At 38.1% G+C, this 12808-nt stretch overlaps 1 protein-coding gene across 1 annotated transcript in view; it reads right to left on the reverse strand.

Annotated features, from left to right (window-relative positions):
* Cep350 (centrosomal protein 350) overlaps positions 1-12808 on the reverse strand; it is a 133160-nt gene that overhangs the window by 85649 nt on the left and 34703 nt on the right. The window contains exons 7-8 of the mRNA XM_051147620.1: positions 6437-6550; positions 2919-3032 (exon numbers count right to left, since the gene is read on the reverse strand). Coding sequence (XP_051003577.1) covers positions 2919-3032; positions 6437-6550 — 228 coding nt within the window. The remainder of the gene's footprint in view (positions 1-2918; positions 3033-6436; positions 6551-12808) is intronic.

A 12808-nucleotide genomic window follows, 5' to 3' on the forward strand; every position in this document is an offset into this window, starting at 1 on the left:
AATACTAGTACTTTTTTGTTTGTATCAAAATAACAGTTTTGTTTTCTTGTATTTTTCCAGTTCTCTAGCATTCTACCCTATTGTATTATATGAGATATTTTACTAATTAAATTAAACAAGCTCTAATTTAGCAGTTTAAGTGGAAATATGGATCTAATAAACTAGTTACAAAACTGAATTATAAGTATGTTCTGCTTAAAGTGTGTGTGTGTGTGTGTGTGTATGTATGTGTGTGTGTAAGCAAAAACATGCCACTGTGCACATATAGAGGTCAGTCAGATGAAAACGCTGGGTATTAGTCTAGTCACCTTCCACCTCATTTGAGACAGGTTTTCTGTGGCGCAGGCCAGGCCAGTTGGCACAGGAGCACTGGGATTACAGGTGCTAATGCTTTATGTCTGGCTTTTATGTGGCTTCTGGGAATTCATTTTCAGGTCCCTGCCTGTGCACAGAGAGCACTTTTACCCACTTAGTCAGCCCCTATTTACTTTAGAAATGCCTTTTTACTTTGTTATGTATGATATATCATATATCATACATATATATATTATAACTTTGTACTTTGTTATTAACCCTAAACAGTGGTTCTAGAGTATTTAATGAGTTCTAACTGTGTTTTTATAAAATGATAGACCAGAATTCTTTGTACTTTTACCTTTATTTTCGGACTCAAAATTAAACAAACACTTTTTTGAAGCATTGGTTTTTGAAAGTGCTGTGTGGGAGGTGCTGAAGAAATGGCTCAGTAGTTAAAGAGCACTGGCTGCTCTTCCAGAGGACTCAGGGTTGATCCCCTGCACCCACATGGCAATTCACAACTGTTTGTAACTCCAATTTCAAGGGATCTGAAAGTCTCTTCTGGCTTCTGAGGTACACATGTGCTACACAGACATATATGTAGCCAAAATATCCAGAAAAATAAAATAAAATAAAACTAAATTGTGGCCTTCTGAAATAGTCTCATAAAGTAATTCTAAAAAGAAGATGATTCACTAGAAAATTATTAACACAGTTTCAACATATTTAATGCTATTCAGTCTAGGTTAATGGCAAAGTGCATACAGATGGAGCAGACTATCACACAATCTCTGCTCTTCATGCCCAAGGATGCCTCTGACAGGGTTACATGGTATCATATAACATGGATTTCTTTCCCTTTTTACTCATTCTTCTCTAAACTTAATAGAGCAGATTAGGGTATTTTGTTTGTTTGTTTGTTTGTTCTTCTGGATTCTTTCTGTTTGTTTTCTGAGACAGGGTTTCTCTGTGTAGCCCTGGCTGTCCTAGAAATCATTCTGCAGACCAGGCTGGCCTCAAACTCAGAAATCCACCTGCCTCTGCCTCCTGAGTGCTGGGATTAAAGGCATGTGCCACCAACAACTATATAAAATGTTTTTATACTTACTAATTAACATTAAGATAACTCATATTCTTATAAAACAAGTTTTATTTGTACAGAACTTGCATTACTTTATTACTGCATCTGAAGTTAATCACAGAATGTGCTGTCATTCTAATGACGAACATAACCAGGAAGACAAGGGCTGGATCAAAACAACAGCACCTCATCACTCTGCTCTGCTTCCCATAGGCTTTGCAATCTCTTATCATAGTCACCCTCTGTTTCTATCTGTGCCTCTCAGGAATCTTTTGTCTTGCTAACCACTGTTATTATCTAAGTTTAGTACATCACTCTGCCACACATACAGCCACTGCTGGAAAATATCTGGATAATGAGTGAATGCATCAATTCAGAGTCTCCTAAAACTGAAAGTGACAAGTTCTCAAACTGTTGCTAGTCTTTCATAGCTAGGAGTTACTTGTTGAATATGACCTTTCAGGACAGCTAGAAATTGGACCTCATGTCATGTGTGAGGCACACTATACAGCAGCATTTTTCTACTATTAATGCTTTTAGTTCTCACAACAACCTTGTGAGACAAACACCCCTGAGTGGTCTTTTTACATATGAGCAAACTGGGTCACATTAAAATTAGCTCATGTGCCAAAGAAATTAAATTAGTTATAATATGAATTTAAGCAATCTGAATCAAGGTTGACATGCCAATCATTACATAAGCAGACTGTTCTTGTTTTCCTAGTGTGATCCATTCTTTGTCTAGTTTAACTACTACTGGAAAGAACACTGATGTTCTGATATGTTTTAAAGACGATCATGACTAACCCTCTTGTAGAAAAAAGATTACTCATGGGGGAAATTCACTATTTTAATTTTATATGTTTCTATTAAAAATACTAGAAAAAACATTTTGAGGTGATAGATGTGTTCAGTATTTGAACATATGATGAATCTGATGATTAATCTTCATTATAAAGTAAGTAGATATGATTTACAATCACCAGGGACACACTTCTGATACTGTGCTATGAGGGTGCTTCCACAACAGCTCAGCAGAGGAAGAAAAACCCATCGTAAATGTGGATGTCACTACTCTGTGAGGTGAGGGTCCCAGATTGAATGAAAAGGAAAAACTGAGCTAAGTTGCAGCTTTCATTTTTCTCTGCTTCCTGACTGAGAATAAAATATGAGCATCTACCTCCTGTTCCCACCTCTGCCTTCCCTGCCATGATAAACCACACCCCAAAAATGTGAGCCAAAATAAGCACTTCCTTCCTTTAGCAGATTTTGCTGGGAATGTTTTCATAGCAGTACTAATATAATGAACAATAATTGTATAGATATATAAAAAAAATTATAAATTATATATTCTCAATATGGATAGTTAATGCTGTCAAATATACCTCAACAAAACACATGTATATAATAATAATGATATATACAATAGACTGAATTTTCATACGTTCCTAACAATAGCATCTGGTAAAATATTTATACCCATATAGATTCTATTTCCATAATATCCAACTTTAAGCTGAACAAAACACTAAAAACCAACCTGTTTTGCATTCTGGATTTGTGAACTGTGTTACTTTTTGGATTTTTCGTACTGGTTTGACCACTTTCTTCTCTTTACTCTTTTCAGCAGGTTTCTCCTTTACAGAGGTGTCATCTGAAATGCATAAACGAAGACAGCCATCATTATGACTCTCATTCAGCACTACACTCCTCAGTGAAGAAGGACAGGTGCAGCACCGGCCCCTTCTGCAGCTTCAGTACCCAAGGTCAACTGCAGTCTGAAAACATTAGTGGGAATTTCCATACATTAACAATTCATGTTGCAAATTGTGCATCATTCTGAATAGCATGATGGCATCTCCTGCTATCCAGCTCTAGCTAGGCAGACTGGAACATACCTTTGTCTAGAGTGGCCACCTACAGGCTACCCACCTGTTAGACACAAGTAGCCATCTCTGCTATTAGACTATTTGCTTAGTGATATCATTGAGATTTTGGGGGGGGGGGAGGGTTTCGAGACAGGGTCTCTCTGTGTAGCCTTGGCTGTCCTGGACTTACTTTGTAGTCCAGGCTGGCCTTGAACTCACAGCGATCCACCTGCCTCTGCCTCCCAAGGGCTGGGATTAAAGGCGTGTGCCACCATCGCCTGGCTGCAAGATGTTTTCAACTAAACTATTTTAAAGGCTCCAGAACTCAAGAATAGTGATGCCAGCAGTAAGATCATACTAGAAAAAAGTCATGCAGTGTGCCTGTAAAGTGAAAGGCCACACTTGTCAACTTAATGAAGAAATTTGTATGCTGGGTTTGGTAAACAGTAAGTTTATCTTTTACACCTAGTTTATAAATTAAGTACTATCACATGTGTAAGAAAACCAAAGCATAAATAGAGTTCAGTTTCAAGCATCCTTTTGTGGTCTTAGAAGTATGAGAGAAAACTGTCACTAAGGCTATTTCTATGACCCACAAACTATCAATGTCGAGTCCTACTACAGAAAGGTTTAAGGACGGCCACTACTCCACTGTTAGGTACCAATTCTTTTTTGTGGTTATTGCTTTGGTTTTTTGTTGTTGTTGTTGTTGGTTGGTTTTTTGTTTTTTTGGGTTTTTTTTCCAGAAAGCTTTGAGAAACCCACCTCATTTCTAGAAATGGGAAGAAGCTACAGCAGTCATGCTTCTAAATCATTGCATGTTTGGAATTTCAGAGGAGCATTTTCTTAGATTACTATTTTATTTGAAAATTTTAACATAAAAAATTTACAAAATGTAAATATACTAACCACAGAAATTCAAAAACTTAACCTAAACTACGGGTCTCATCAATGTAATTTAAAGTATACATGGAGCTCTGTTATAAGCAGAGTAGAAATACTTTTGAGTAAAAGGCTCTAAGGAGGAGCAAACTGTCTAAGAAGCAGCAAGGTCTCTGGTGCAGACAGTAGGACCCTGGGCTGGAGACGTAAGTGAGAGCCAGATGAGGAAAGGGTTCTACAGGTTTTCATGTTTTGCTCAGCAGTAAAATAGGAAGTTTGTATAACATTCTGAGCAAAAAAGTGACACAATTTAAACAAGACTTTAGCAAGCTTGCCCTTGCAGCTGTATTGAGAACAGACTCATTAAAAGTTAGCAGTAAGGAAAATACATGGGGAATTAAAGCAACAGACTGATGGTGCCTTAATTTAGGTACTAGTGACAAAGGTGATGAAAGTGGTTATGATTTAGTAATAGAATAGAAAATATGAAAGAAAAAGGGAGATCAAAAATTACTTAAGATGTGGGTCTTAGAGTGACTACTGGAGTAACAAGTTCAAGGGATGTGTCACAACCACATCAAGTAATCTCCATTTTGGACATTAAGCTTGAGATATCTATAACACATTAAAAGGAGATGTATAGTTAGCAGGTCGGTAAGAGTTTGGATTCAGGGAGAAGGCCTCAACCTGGCACACAGACATAGGAATATTTACAAGAGAACTATTTCATGTGTTAAGAGCACATACCTTTCCTGGTAGGTCTTTTTGGATAAATAAACAAGAAAGCTAAGATGACAGGGTAGGGGTGGAAAAAGAAAAGAGTAAGGACCAGGTAGATTTAAGAGAAAAACCAAATGTTTCTAGAATGCCAGGTGAAGACTTTCAGTGGAGAGGTGGTTAATCGGATCAAATGCTGCCAAGGGATCAAAATGACATATGGATATTAAACATTGCATATGGCAAAGTGACTGTCATTAATGATCTTGATGACAGCAAAACCCCAAGCAAGCAAACAAACAAATATAAAGGGAGAAAACAAATCAGAGGCCATTAGTAGAAGGACACTTTCTCTCATCAGAAGGGGGAACCAGGGCAGTCCCTGGAGAGAAAGCCAAAGAGGCATGATAAAATACACTCAGCAGTGTGTGAGTCAGCGTGGCGAGACAGAGGGAACCCTTGACACAGAGGAATGAAAGCAGGACGGAGTAATGACTTACACACAGGGAGGACATAGCAAACGCATAGGGAAGAGGTAGTTAGGTTAAGAATACAGCTTACCAAAAAAAAAAAAAAAAAAAAAAAAAATACAGCTTACCCACCATAAAGAGAGAAAGGCAGAGTATAACAACCTTTGAACCTTTTAAGTCCCTGACTCAGCAGTCCCTGCCAGACTATGACACTGTCCTGTGATGTGTAGTATTGTCACTTCTTATTAAGATGCGGAAGCCAAGGATGAACGGTTATGTCACACAACCTCAGATATATATAGCTAATAAACAGCAAGCCCAGAGTGTGAACTCTCGTAAGTTAGCTCTAAAATATTTGTTCATCGTTACTACACTATACATCATCTCCACATAAGAAAAGTATTCTGCACACAGTGTTAATAGAGTGAAGAAAATGGAACTGCACTCAAGGCCACAAAAAAAATAAATAAATAAATAAATAAATAAATAAATAAAATCTTTGTGGGGGCTTACTAGAAAGCTGTCAGTCAGGTTTTAAATTAAAACTGTTGATTTTTAATCTTGATTTTAATTCTTTATGCAATCCTGGAATAAAGTTATTCTTTCAGCTTTCAATTCCTCAACTGTTAAAAAAATAAACAAGATTAAGCAACAGCATCACACCCAGCACCCTACTAGATGCTCAGGAAGTGGCACCACTATTCTCATCGCCCGCCTTCCGCGGGTCCTCTTAGTCCTAATTCTCTAACATGCACCCTCCTGTAACACTCTGATCTCCGCACATGGTGGCTGAAAGTACTGGCCACTTTAAAGACCTCTGAGGCCTAAGAGAAGTAAACCACAAGTAACTCTAAGTTTCCTTAAAATCAGTCTGTCCTGACTTTAAAAGTCCCCCAGTTTAAAAATAGCCTAGTTTCTATATCATGAGCCATGGAGGCTAATTTTAACCCTAGAGGAGAGCCAAGAGGCTAAGAGAGTCTTATGACTTAAACCACTACCACCTAACATACAATACACTTAGAAAAGGGAACATCTCGAGTTTGGTGAGAGTTTCATGTTTAATATTATAAGTTTTAGCATGCTAGATAAAATAAGCAAGACACATGAAGGTCCGCTCTCACCTGCCAACTGAAGTGCTAAGTCTCGATACAGTTCTCTGCTCATGTTTTGGAACTCAGCCTCCTGCCACACTTTTCCATCAGGAGTGCGAATCTTGGTCTCTGAAGGGTTGAAACCTGATACACACCAACAGAAGAGGCTTTGAAAGACTGGTTCTGTTTTTAAGTCAGATATAATTAAAATAACATAAAATTCACTATAAAATTAACATTTTGTTTACTTGGGGAGAGGGAGCAGGCACACCACAGCATGAATATATAGACCAGAGGGCCACTTACGGGAGCTGATCCTCTCCTCCACCGTTTGGATCCTAGGGATCACACTCGGGTCTTCAGGTCAGTGTGCCATCTCACTAGTCCCAAAATTCACTCTTTGGTATACACTTTGGTGTTTTTAAGTAGATTCCAGTTCCATAACTATCACTGTTAGCTAATTCTGGAGCATTTCATCAATGAGAAGAGAAACTCTGTGCCTATATCAGTTGACAGCCATAAGGCCTATCAATCTCTGGCCACTACTCAGCTACTTTCTTTCTTCATGATTTGCCTAGTCTAGATACTTCATATAAATGGACTCTTTAAACATGTGGTCATTTATATTTAGCCTACTTCACTTTGTAGTTTTCCAAGACTCTACAGAGTCTACAGAAACAGGGCTTTTCAGTGTCAACTGATATTTTCTTGACTAGATATGACATTTTACTTATCTATTCACTGGCTTATATGACATTATTAATAATGTTGCTGTAATTATTCTCATACAAGATTTGTGGAAATGTTTTCAAAGGGTATTGCATATAAGAATCAATTGCCGGGTCATGGTAACTGTAACTGTGTGTAACTGTAAGAACTACTAAATTATTTGCTAGGGCTGGAGAGATGGCTCAGAGGTTAAGAGCACTGGCTGTTCTTCCAGAGGTCCTGAGTTCAATTCCCAGCAACCACATGGTGGCTCACAACCATCTATACATGATATCTGGTATCCTCTTCTGGCATGCAGGCAGAATATTGAATAAATAATAAATAAATAATTTTTAAAAAGAACTACTAAATTATTTTCTAAAGCAGTAGCACCATTTTTATTGTTATCAGCAGTACACATAAGTTGCATTTTCTCCATATTCTTGCTGATACTTACTAGCATATGCCTTTTTCATTAAAGCTACTCTAATGGATCTATGATGATTAATATCATAATTACTACATTTAATTAACTTTATATGTTTAAAAAGAGGAATGCATAATTAGCTACTATACATAATATACTGATGAATGCAAGTTGGAAAAAAGCAGGCTTCGGTTTAAAAAAAAAAAAGCCAGGATATATTCGAATAAACTAGAAATGGAGACTCAAGAAATTAAATTATACAAGAATGTCAGCCATTAGGAGTGAATGTATCTAAACTATATCATATCAACCTAAATTATGGGTTTCAGAGACACAAACTACCTTTTCTCAGGATCAGAGACAGAGAATAGTATCCTTTGTCTTCAAAGACAGGTAGTGTCTGTTATTATCTATTTTTTGCCTCTATCTGAACAAGTAAACTAGTTTTCATATTGGTGAAATGCCCCAAAGGGACACATGGTCAGAGTCTTTAGAAACATTACATATGCGCTACTTCCTAGAAATTATACCCTGATTTTTCACTTCAAATCTATCTCTATTTAAGAAATATACTTCTCTGTGAATTCTCTGTAGACCAGCCTGGTCTGCACAGAGTTCCAGAGCCACATAGTGAGACCCTGTCTTTAAAAAGGAAATATACTGAACTGAGTGCTATTTTTACAAAACAATAAAATAATGTGGATAATAGCAAAAGTAATGCAAAGATATATTGGGATTTTGTTTTGCTGAAACACAGTCTCATTAAGTAGTCCATGTTGGTCTGTACTCTATGATTCTCCTCACTCAGTATCCCAAGTGCTGAGATTACATTATGTACTGCCATGACCAGCTCGGGGACTGTTTCTACTTATCAAAAAAAATGGAGACAATAAATAATTGTAGAATTTAATCAAGTAAACAATAAATTAGATTCAAACTTGGTATAAGCATGTTGTAGATATTAAATATACAAGTAGAGTATACCCGGCCACTTAGGACCAGTAGTGTTTCAAATTTGGGGATGATTTTGGATTTTGGATTATGTGAACATAAAGAGATTGGACACAAGGCTAAACATTTATGTTTTGTGCTTTCTTTATATACATGGCCTGAATGTATATTTATAGGTATTTTAACTACTTTGTGAATAAAACAAAGTTTTTATATTAAACACCAGAAAACTAGGCACTATTTCTGCCACCTCTGTGGTCAGTCTATGATTGTCTGACATAATATCAGACCTGACTGAATTTAAATGTTACCTACCGGCAAGCATTTTCTTATCCTTATTCCCACATAATCACCTAATAGTGAAGAATGTTACAAGCCACAAATACAGAGACAAAAATCAATTCCAAATATAACTAGAATTCAGTTGCTTTAAACAACAGAAACAGCCATGCGGTGGTGGTGCACACCTTTAATCCCAGCACTAGGGAAACAGAGGCAGGAGGATCTCTGTGAGTTTGAGGCCAGCATGGTCTGGGAGCAAGTTCCAGGACAGCTTTTCTACACAAAAGAAAAGCAAAAATAAAATAAAGTATAATAAACAATAGAAACAGCAAACTTGATGGCATCTTTCAATACATGCAAACTGCATTTCCTTTTCTGATAAGAAGAAATTCCAAACCCAAGAGCAACTCCTGCCAGGGCAGCATGTAGGCTGAAGGCGAAGGCAGACCCACACATCTTCTTTTGCTCCTCCAAGCCCTCATAGTCTCATCCCCAGTTCTGTAGCAGGAAGCCTGCTTTGGCCTCCCTTTCCTCTCTGACCCCTTCCTTCCCTCAGCTCATTCCAGTATCCCAGCCTCCAACACCAGCAAGCATTCCCTGTGACCACAGAAGTTAAATAAACCAAGGAAACAGGTAAGCTGCCTGAAGATCTTCACCACTCCCTCTTCTCCTGCAAGCCCAACCCCCTATCTGTGAGAGAGAACACCTGCTTCCTTCCTTCTCCCTCTGCCCACATCACCTGTGGATCCCACAGACCTTCCCCTCCTAACCTCCCTCTCCCAACCTGTTGCTCTATCCCAACCCCCAACTCCAGCAGGCACTCCCTGCTACCCCCAACCTCTCCTGCCAGGAAGGCAGGTAAGACTTCTTCTACAGACCTTCCCTTCTCCTTCTGTCTAGATGCAACTGGCAGTCTCATCCCCAGCACTACAGCACATCCTCTGGAGTGACCTCTCTTCATTGTCTTACCCCTAGTCCAAGCAAATAAGCAAATCCTAATTGAACACTTGGCTCTCCTCCCTCCTGTGAACCCCTTCAGGCTCCTGTACTATCCCAATTCGTAAATGCCAGCTCCCAATGCCCAGAAACACATTTTACCTGGAACCTCCAGTGGTCACAACTGTCAGATCCATAGAAAATTTCCTACCAAGCAACACACAGGCATCACACTCTCCAAAACTCCAGAGAGGAAACAGAAACCAAAGAACAAAACCCTCACCCAACAAAGACAAACCCAGAAATCAGCACCTAGACCTATAATCATTCCAAGTCCCACATGCCTAGAGGGAAGTCAGTAAAAAACAACAATCAATGGGCTGAAGAGATGGCTCAGAGGTTAAGACTGCTCTTCCAGAGGTCCTGAGTTCAACTCCCAGCAACCATATAGTGGCTCACGACCATCTATAATGAGATCTGGTGACCTCTTCTGGCCCGCAGATGTACATGCAGGCAGAACACTGTATCCATAGTAAATAAATAAATATTAAAAAAACAAAACAAAACAAAACAAAACAAAAAAAACCACAATCAATAACAGCCAGGGCAATCCCACCACAGCAGGCCCTGAATATCCCAACGTAGCTGAAGCACAAGAAAAAGATCCTAAAACCACCTGTATGAAGACACAGAGGAAATTAACATATCCCTTAAAGAAATCGGGGCGGGGGGAAAGAACAGTGAAAGTGCTCTTAACTGCTAAACCCCCAGAAAATATTTTCAATAAAGTCACAAAAGAAACTTTTCCATATCTAAAGAAAGAGCTGCCTATAAAGGTACAAGAATCATTGGAACACCAAAGAGATTGGACCAGAAAAAAAAGTCCCCTCAGGACATAGTAATCTAAACACTAAACATACACATATATATCTATCTGTCCATACATATATACATATATGTATTTATTTATTATAATCTGCAAGGGAAAAAGACTAAGTAACATATAAAAGCAGACCTTTTGCAACTATATGTGACTACTCAGTGGAGACTCTAAAAGCCAGAAGGACCTGGACAGATGACAGACTCTGAGGGACCAAAGATGCCAGCCAAAGATGGGTATAGACTACTATACCCAGCAAAACTTTCAATCACCATAGCTGGAAAAAACAAGATGTTCTGTAATACAGGCAAATTTAAACAATACCTATTCACAAATCTAGCCCTAAATAAGGTGCTATAAGGAAATCTCCAACCTATGCAGGTTAACTACACCCATGAAAACATAGGGAATAAATAATCTCAGACCAGCAAAATCAAAAGAAAAAATAATCAACAAACTCTGCTCGGTGCTATCTCTCAGCATCAATGGTCTCAATTCCCCCAATAAAAAGACAACACTAACAGAACGGATTCAAAATAAGATCCATTGTTCTGCTCCATCAAAGAAACATACTTCAACATCAAGGATAGACATTACCTCAGTGTAAAGAATTAGAAAAAGATATTCCAAGCAAATGGAATTAAGGAGTGAATGAGCTGGTGTAGCCACTTGACTATCTGACAAAACAGACTTCAAACTAAAACTAATCAAAAGAGATAGGGAAGGACACTACATACTTATTAAAGGAAAAATCCCCAAGATGCCACCTCAATTCTAAAGTTCTATGCCCCAAACACAAGGAAACCCAAGTCATTAAAGCAAAACTGAAAACAAAAACAAAAACAAAAAAACCCACTACTAAAGGTTAAATCACACAATGACCCTCACATACTAATGGTAGGTGACACCCTACTCTCACCAATGAACAGGTCATTGAGACAAAAACTAATACAAACAGAGAAATGCAGACATTATAGCCAAATGGACTTAACAAATATTTACAGAATATTTAATCCAAACACAAAAGAATATACCTTCTCTTTACCCCATGGAATTTTCACCAAAACTGACCATGTACTTGGATACAAAGCAAGTCTCAGAAGATACAAGAAAACTGACCGGCATGAATTAAAGCTATGTATCAACTACAGAAACACCTGAAAGATTACAAACTCATTGTAACTGAACAACTCTCTATTGAATGAAAAATGGGCCAGGGACTGGTGGCACACACCTTTAATCCCAGCACTTGGGAGGCAGAGGTAGGCAGATTGCTGTGAGTTCGAGGCCAGCCTGGTCTACAAAGCGAGTCCAAGACAGCCAAGGCTACACAGAGAGACCCTGTCTCAAAAAAAAAAAAAAAAAAAAAAAAAAAAAAAAAAAATTAAAAAAAAAAAGAAGAAGAAAAATGGGTCAAGACAGAAATTAAGAAATTAAAGACTGGGGCTTGAGGGATGGCTCAAGGGTTAAGAGCACTGACTGCTCCTCCGGAGGTCCTGAGTTCAAGTCCCAGCAACCACAGGGTGGCTCACAACCATCAGTGATCTGATGCCCTCTTCTGGCCTGCAGGTGTAATACAGGCAGAGCACCGTACACATAATAAATAAATCTTTTTTTAAAGAAAGAAAGAAAGAAAGAAAGAAAGAAAGAAAGAAAGAAAGAAAGAAAGAAAGAAAGAAAGAAAGAAAAGAAATTAAAGACTTTCTAGGATTCAATGAAAATCACGACGCTGCATATACAAACTTATGGGACATAATGAGAGCAGTTCTAAGAGGCAACTTCACAGCACTAAGTATCTACATTTAAAAAAAAATTAAAAATAAAAATAAAACTAGAGAGTCCAAGCAGTAGTGGTGCACACCTTTAATCCCAGCACTTGGTAGGCAGAATCAGGCAGATCTCCAAGTTTGAGGCCAGCCTGGTCTACCAAGAGAGATCCAGGACAGGCAGGACTACACAGAGAAATTCTGTTTTGAAAAACAAAACAAAAACCTAGAGAGATCTCATACTAGCAACTTAACAGCATACCTGAATGCTCTAGAACACAAAGAAGTAATCACACCCAAGAGGAGTAGACAGCAAAAAATAATCAAACTCGGGGCTAAAAAAAAAAAAAAATCAATAAAATTGAAACAAAGAAAACAACACAAGATTCAATGAAACAAAGAGTTTGTTCTTTGACAAAAATAAACTGGATAAGCCTTTATCCAAACTAACT

This window comes from Acomys russatus, chromosome 6, assembly GCF_903995435.1.
Source record: "Acomys russatus chromosome 6, mAcoRus1.1, whole genome shotgun sequence".
In the NCBI taxonomy this organism is placed as follows: Eukaryota; Metazoa; Chordata; class Mammalia; order Rodentia; family Muridae; genus Acomys; species Acomys russatus.